Source organism: Otolemur garnettii, unplaced genomic scaffold (assembly GCF_000181295.1).
Source record: "Otolemur garnettii isolate 467f Iridium unplaced genomic scaffold, OtoGar3 scaffold00011, whole genome shotgun sequence".
NCBI classification, from domain to species: Eukaryota; Metazoa; Chordata; class Mammalia; order Primates; family Galagidae; genus Otolemur; species Otolemur garnettii.
Genome location: NW_003852406.1, coordinates 33,106,517 through 33,115,003, shown reverse-complemented (window position 1 = coordinate 33,115,003; position 8,487 = coordinate 33,106,517). Strand labels below are relative to the sequence as shown.

The 8,487-nt window shown below is 43.8% G+C and overlaps 1 protein-coding gene across 1 annotated transcript in view; it reads left to right on the top strand.

The window, feature by feature from the left end:
• Positions 1–7,267: 7,267 nt before the first annotated feature.
• Positions 7,268–8,487, top strand: part of TMC3 (transmembrane channel like 3) — a 42,271-nt gene continuing 41,051 nt past the window's right edge. Inside the window, exon 1 of the mRNA XM_003784587.2 lies at positions 7,268–7,356. Within this exon, the coding sequence (XP_003784635.1) occupies positions 7,268–7,356 (89 nt within the window). The remainder of the gene's footprint in view (positions 7,357–8,487) is intronic.

Below are 8,487 nucleotides of genomic sequence, written 5' to 3'. Positions count from 1 at the left end.
GGGGGACGGGCCCATCACACAGACACGGACGGGGTGCAGGGGACAGGCCCATCACACAGACATGAATGGGATGTGGGGGAAGGGCCCATCACACAGACACAGACGGGGTGCGGGGGACATGCTTCTTCAAGGAGCATGAATAGAAAAAGAAATAATAGGGCCTAACTAAAAATTCTGCAGTTCAGAAAAAGAAATGAATGTAGCAGGCAAGAGGTAAAAATGAAAGCATATTTTAGAAAAGGATTTAGTACGGAAAACAAGATGCAAATTTGGGGCACTGTACGCTTCTTTCACTCAGTAAGATAAAATCAAATAGTTCTCTCTGAGATAAAAGACACAAATTGAGATCAGAAATGACACAATAGGAAGTTCACAAAGGAACCTGGAAGAGTTAAGAAGATGGAAACTGATCTGGTAAAATGTAAACCTGTATTTGCAGAATCCCAAGAAATACACAAGGGTACTGCAAGCCCCCCAGGGGCTGGCCACAAATGACAGGCTTGAGAGCCAGCACAGCCTGGGGGTCTTCGCCCCCCTGCAGAGCACACAAATGCAGCTCCTTCTCTTCCATCTTCCAAATGCTATACAAGTCTCTCTTCTGGCCAACTGTGACCCAGAACCACACAGAGAAGAGGATACTGGGAAACACATTTCTAACTTAGCTATGTTACCTCAGTTAAAAGCTCCTGGAAAGATATAAAGATTCTTTATTTGGATGCTGTTTCTCACTACAGATCCAGCACGTGCAGTAATGTCTATTGGGGGAGATTCACATATCAGTGTAAAGGACCAAAAGCATGGCTGGATTTCTTGTTGATTCTGCACGATTCAACCCAATCAGGAAGGAAGACTCACCTTGGCAGAGAAAACACTCGCCTGCTCCTTTACGTTTGCAGTGGGGCTCCCCCAAGCCCCTCACCCCCAAAGGCTGACTGAGGTATCAACAGAAGGGAAATTGCACAGCCACAGCCACTCTGTGGAAGCTGTTGGAATGAGAGTGAGGTTGGAAACAAAAGGTGATGCAGAATGTTGGCAGAAAAAAAAGCAGTAAGAAATTTTGCATTTGCCTGTGGTTATTCTGGCCCCAGCTATCCCTTCACCATGCTATTAATGTCCAAATAAGATATAAAATCCCAGATGATTTGTGGTCATCAGGACATCTATGTTCACAGTGAGGTTTAAGATGAGAATGGAATTGATATAGGAAGACTTTTCCTGCACATACGCAGTCCATAACAGAACTCGCCCTTGTTCAAAAACCAACCAATATGCAGGCAGGGTGCCAGAGGAATTGGACCTATGAAAATATGCTTAACCCCCAAAGGAAGGAGGTAAAGTACTAAAAGGGGAAAGGGTGGAGAAAGTAATTTAATTTTTAAAGTCTTGCTTTGAGGAACTAACGTAAATTTTAGGGGAGTAATCAGTTTGCACTTTAAGGAAAAAGATTTTAAAAGAGAAATGTTAAAAATATGTATTAATTAATTTGTGGTAATCATGTGGATATACATACATCAGTTCTTCAATTGTACAACCTGAATATATTTAATCTTTGACAATTAAGTATTCTAAAATAAAGACTCTGGAATACTGAAGAGATGTCAGTAAATATTGAAGGAAATTTTCCTAAAAGAAAGGATTTTAAAATATCACACTGAGACCAAAGCAAAACCACAATGACCCTCACGTTTTGTTAGCAGGTCAAGGCATCATAAATAAGGTTCTGTCCACAGTCTGCTCTGTTCTGGTCATGTTGTGCCTGGAATTTTTCCCGACCCCCGCCCCCCAGTTGATCTGAGACACACTCCTATGCAAAGATCAAGAGGCAAGCTTTATTCAAGCTCGGGCCTGGACTCTGATGGTGAGCACACCAAGGAAGAGCCCGGTCCTTGGCTCTCAGCAAGGTTTTATAGGGTACAGAAAGCAAGAGGGGTAGGGTTGGGTACAGTACATTTTGATTGGTTGCTAGGGAGTTTGGCAGATTACAGGTTGTATTCCAGCAAGTGATTGGTCCGGGATTTCCCGCGGGGGGGGGGTGGGGGGGCAGAGAGGGCAAGGGGCGGGGAAGTCCCGGGGAGTTTCCAAGGCAGGGGTATTGTACTGAGTCACCCACTCGACAAGACACAAGATGGCGGAGTTCATCTGGGACCTCTCAGTCACCCAGCTGATCCCAGATGCTGCTTGCCTTCCATCTGCTGAGTGAGACACAGCCTTTCCATGAGGACTGGGAGGAGATGCTGAGAGAAGCCCACCCTCCTCAGAGGCAACCCTAGCTGTGCTTTCTAATATTCGCCAAAAACACGGGAAAACAAAAACAATCTGAAAGTCGTTACAGAATCTCAGCCAACTAACAAATACTTGTTTGACAAGGAACTCACCTGCTTTCCATTATGTCAGTTTTTAAAGAAAGTTTAAATTTTTCCTTTTCCTAGGCCAGTTTATGTCTTTAAATATAATCATATATGAGAAAGAATTCCATTCTTTGAGGGAAGGTGACAGCAGGCAGGACAGGGCAGCTCCATCATTTGTGTCGTGGTCACAGCCTGGTGATCAGCTCTGCATTAAAGGACTGTTCGTTAAGGGACTCTGCCTTCCCTGATGCAAGGGGAGAGGCAGCACAGGACAACTCCACCCCAACTCTCAGAAACTTTTCACTGCTCTCTAATTGAGGAACAGAGTACAGACTCCTACGGAAAATCTCAGATCTGTTCAGTTTCAAACTTACTTGTCACTGGTGATTTCATGGGGAATTCTAAAAAAAAAAAAAAAAAAGCAAATGTTATTCTCATCAAGTCTCAACAAATTCATTTGTTACTCACATAACTGGACATAATCCATTCTTGAATATCTTCCCTAAAATTCTTCTCCAGATCCAAAGCATGTTTCTAAACTTCGAGCACTACCTTACAAAGCTATTAAAACAATGTAACAGAGATGCAAATATATCCCAGAAAGGGGAACCTTTGTCTTATAAACTCCAGAGCTAAAAACTTGATAACTAAGAAAAAGAGCTTGGCGATCCTGACAGGATGCACCAGACTCAGGAATACACTTTAGGGTGTGTCCAGGGATGTTAACATCTCCAAATAGAATTTGCTTAGCAGGAAAAAAAAATCCTTTAATTGATGACATGGAAAATAAATATTTCTGTTCCTGTAAGCTAAGCCATTGCGTGGTCTCTTCTGGGACTTGTAACTGAATTTTGTTTTTTTTTCTTTTTGACCCAAAAGGAATTCCTATATTAAACAATTAGTTCTTCTCCTCTTTTTCCTCACTTACTTCCCACAGATCCTATAAGTAATTGGTCTAGGAAATAATAGTTTTAGTCCATTTTAACATTGTTTGGAAATTTCCTAATTTGTGTGTGTGTGTGCTTTTCAATTATAAGATTTTGAGAGACTTCTAGTCCTTTTACCTATATACAAATGCTGACTTAATTTTAAATCACCCAGCACATGTAAAGCCTCTAATTGAATTGTTGGAGGAAGTCAAATGCTCCGGAGTAATCACTCCCCTTGCACTCAGGAAGCAACATCCTCTGTACTGTCCTTCGGAGCAGAGGCAGGGCCAGAGGCCTACGGAGGAAGTGGGGAGTGTACCGTCCCCCCTGCAACGGGGAGGGGGCTGTAGCCTCGCCCTGAACACATCACCAAAGTGAATGCCAGGGGCATTTACAGGGAAACATAAAAAGACCACAGACCCATGTGAGTTCTCAGTTAAAAATTCATTTTACCAATGATAATGAAAGCACAATAAATCAATAGGAATGTAAAGGAAGTGACATTCATTTGGCAACATGTTGAATTTCCTTAAATAATATTTTCCATGATCCAGTAATTTTACTTCTGGGAAACTAATTTTAAAGAAATGTTGCTAAAGCAGAAAAAAAGTAAATGTCAAGAAACTGTATGTGGGAGGACACATGGCCTTTTGAGAAATGGGACCAAGTTGAGTGTTTCATGTTCTCCACAGACTATTCCACTCAATGGCCCATTGGTGAAATAAGTTCTCAGAAATTTAAAAACAACAGAAATAGCTATAGATATAAAATCAGTGGAAATGTCAGAGAAATGTGCGCATATAGTAAAACTGCAAAGTATATAAATACAAAATAAAACATGCACTTGGTAAGAAGCTGGAAATGGGCTCAGCGGCTAAAGCGCCAGCCACATACACCTGAGCTGGCGGGTTTGAATCCAGCCCAGGCCCTGTTGTGGCAGGTGCCTGTAGTCCCAGCTACTTGGGAGGCGGAGGCAGAAGAATGGTTTGAGCCCAGGAGTTGGAGGTTGCTGTGAGCTGTGATGCCACTTACTCTACCCAGGGCAACAGCTTGAGTCTCTGTCTCAAAAAAAAAAAAAGAAGAAGAAGAAGCTGGAAATGTTGCTAGTTAATATCATTAAGCAACATTGTTGTAGTTTTCTTCTAATTTTCCTATTGTTTCTCTTTCTTACTTCATGATTATACATGAATTTTGAAATAAAAAATGTCTAGAAATCATCATTTCTCTAAAATCAGGTTAAAGAATTAGCATGATTGATTCATGTTAAAAATAACAATTAGAACAGGTGCGGGGGCTCACACCTGTAATCCTAGCACTCTGGAAGATTGAGACAAGGGGATCACTGGAGCCCAAGAGTTTGAGGTTGCTGTGAGCTATGATGTTACAGCACTCTACTGGGGCAACAAAGTGAGACTCTGTCTCAAAAAAATTATTTATATTTAGTATTACATTTAATTTATGAGTCGGATGCTAAAAATAAAGTTAAATAATCTCAATCAGCCTATTTTATTGCACCCATAGTGCCAAACAGAACTATCTGAATGATGTGGGGAAAAAGGATTGGGTTGGCAATAATTTGTTTTTATAAATCCCTGTAGTACCTCAAACTCTGCTACTATCTGTCCCTACCTCACCCTGCAAAAATGTATATAGCAGCAAAGTAGAAACAAAAATACTCAAAATACTTAGCTGCATGAGATTATGTAAATTATTTTAACTTTTGAATAAATCAAAATAAGGCAGAGAGCCTTAGGGAAAAGTAAGATTAAAAGAAAAAAAAATCTTTGAAATGTTTAGAAGTAGCCCAAGTAAGTAAAGATCTCTAAAAGAATGCAAAAAGTGTCATTGGAGCTAGAAATATTCTTAGTGTCCATTTGATAAGCATGTATTTTATCTAGTGTTACTGGATAGAGCGTCAGGCCGGATGGCCTCAGGCAGAGGATCTCTGAGGCCCCATGTCGTCCAACCTAACGCCAGCTCTCACACGCAGATTTCTGCCTTCTTCTCATGCCCTATGCCCTGGATCTGAACACCCACCAATAGCCCCTGAACCCCAGAATCCTGGGCTGGAGCTCTTACATTCACCAGAGCACACACGGTAAGAGCTATATAATGACTTGCTTATGAATTAATGGAGGACTCAGCCCCACAGCTGGAGCCACTGATGAATTTTCTTTCCAAGTTGTTGCCTGGTGCCTGCCCCAGTCACTTACTCACCCATTTATTCAGTTCTCAGTGTGTATGAGATTAGGGTGACCAGATTTTAACATCGCCTGGGGGGTGGGGCGGGGCAGGGGCGGGGCAGGGGACCGGGCAGGGCAGGGCCTGACAACAATGCAAACTTTAACAAGCAGTTCTCAATAATCACTTCTCGACAATTATTTGTTATTATTACAGTTTAACATTATAAAATTAACAAAAATAATATAAAACTCATATTCTGGCGAAATAGCCACATGGCAGCCGAAAACCGTATATTCCCTTCTTGTTCTCCCGCCATTTGTGCATTCTTTCCAAAAATCGGGACTTTTTAAAACGCCATGGGACGGAGGACAAATTGTTGAAAAGCGGGACTTCTGGTCACCCTATATGAGATGGCCCACTCAGCAGAAAGGGCCATTTCTATTCCAGCCCTGCTCCTGTCCATTCAGTTAAAGGTACTACAACCCAGCCACTTCTTGTGTCATGAATCAAATAGAGATTTCTACTGTGGAACTGAAGGCAGGTCTTGGACTTTAGAATGAGGTCTTTGGTGGAGAGTCCTTTTGCCCAGCCTCTCATGACAACCTGTGACAAGGGGGCAGGGTACCATTTGCCTGAGGCTGGGGACACACCCTATTTTATAGCAGGCAATTAATTTTCAGGATATCTAAGTGAGTGTCTAATCTCTATCAAATTCTTACTTTCTTCATTTTGGGGGGGGAGGGGTTTGTTATGAGACAGAGTCTCACCCTCATCCTATGTCACCCTCAGTAGAGTGCTGTGCTGTCACAGCTCACAGCAATCTCAACTCTTGGGTTCAGCCTCCCAAGTAGCTGGGACTACAGGTGCCCACCACAATGACCCGCAAATTTTTTTGTTGTGCTTGTCATTGTTGTTTAGCAGGCCCTGGCTGGGTTCAAAGCTGGCAGCCCCTGTGTATGTGGCTGGTGCCCTAACCACTGACCTACGGGCGCCCAGCCAAATTTTTACTTTCTTACCACAAAGTGCTAGGAAGCTTCTTGATTTCTTTTAGCCTCAGTGCTATAGGGTCATTGTCCTGATTAATGTGACCGACCACACACAGTAAACGGATGATGTTGGCAAAGTGTCAGTTTGGTTATTATTTAGTCATGCTGAAGCCTTCGGGGTTGCTGGGTCACTGGGTCTATACCTACTTTCAGATTGTGTAGGCAGAGTACACAGACACAAAGCCGTAGCAACTATGTTGAGGCTAGGTGAGCAGTGTACAAACATTTAGGGTACTGTTTCAGCAACATTTCTGTAGGCTTGAATTTTTTCGAAGTAGAAAAAAGTTGAGAAAGAAACAAGTAAAACCACGATGACAGTGCCTCTCCTGGACTCTGCTGGGTGCAGATAAGTGCAACCTTTCCTCTAAGCCTGCCTTTTGTACTTTCTAAGTGTTCTGTGTACACTGACCATAGCTACAGATGCAAAGTGCTTTGCACAGAGCTCAGAGCCCTACATAGGCACAGAGCTGACAGATGTGATTATCTGAGCAGCACCAAGTGATGCCAAGCTCACCGGGTCAGGCCTCCCACCTCCCGTCCAGACTCCAGCCAATCTGTGCTGCCGCAGCCGCCTCAGCACTGCATATGCGTGCTCTTTCCTGCTCCCAGCACCAGCTCCAAGCAGGCAGCCTTGCTCCTGAGAACTGCAGGGCAGACCCACTGCAGCTCCTGTTCAGAAGCCTCCCCTGGAACAAGCCCTGACCTGCCGGCGTCCCAGCTCTTTGGCCAGTTCTGGTTCACTGGCAGCAGCTCAGCTCCCATGAAGCCCTCAAAGGCATCCCAGCGCTATAGAAACAACCGGAGACATGCCAGCCAGTGCTACCTCTACCAGGAGTCCCTGCTGCTCAGGTGAGCCAGTCTCAGCCCTCCACTGGGCAGGTGTGTGAGGCAGGGACAGGTGGTTCTCCAGAGCCGGAGACAAAGTCCCTGTCCTTCTTGGTTCTCCTTCAGAACAACCTCAGGACCTCATTTCTCCAGGCTCTATACAATTGGGGTGACAACTTCAGCTGTGTATGCAGAGGGAGCGGCTCTGCCTGCTGCATCTGGACCAGGAGGGCAGAACTCAAAACCCTGTTCCCAACTGGCCTCCGTGAGGGCCAGGCCCACAGATGCCCTTTACCTGCTCTCTCTGTGTTACTCAGGCAGCAGTTTCAAGAGAGAGCAGATAATATGTCTCTCATAATAAATAAGGTGTTTGTTGGAAACGGTTTCAGGCCAGTTAGAAGTAGATGAGAGTTTGTTAAATATTTATAAAGAATATGTATATGCTTTATCAGGGAAAAAAAATTCAAAATTCTATTTTGAAAAAAAATTCAATTCCTTTAAGTGGGCAAAAACAACCTGAATTAGAGAACAAAGGAAATGTTTTCTCTTACTTCTCATAGCATAGAAGAATCCTCTTATCCCCTCCTGAGAAGCTGTCTCAGGATTAGCACCCTAATTGTTACTGGGAGTAAATGTTGCTACATGTAGGATTTCCCAGCAATATTTACCCATGCACATTGTCTTAGTTTCTTACTTAGAGAAGCTACCACCTGGTTCTGCCTCAGTATGTCAGGCTCAAAATGAATTGAAGTAGAGGGATGGAAGGGGTCTCTGGGTGACAGAATTCTGTCTGGTTTTTATTTTACCTTCAGAGCTGGGGAGGGAGAAGCCTCTAAAACTAGCTGATTATTTCAATGAGCCTAAAAAAGAAATTGTTTCACCTACCAAGACTGCTGCTGCTACTCAGGAATTGAGCAGTGCATGAGTGCCCTTTGTCCCCTTTGGTGTCTTCTGATATCATTCACCCTAGAAATCATTCTCCTGTGCTGACCCCCTGGAGGCAACAGAACCCAATACAAATCTTTGAGTGAGCTGCTGGCCCTGCCAAGCCCTCCCTCTACCCCTGCAGACCCTCCCCCCAACACTCTTCATATAGATGACCCTGGGGCAGTGAGCTGCTGGCCCTGCCAAGCCCTCCCTCTACCCCTGCAGACC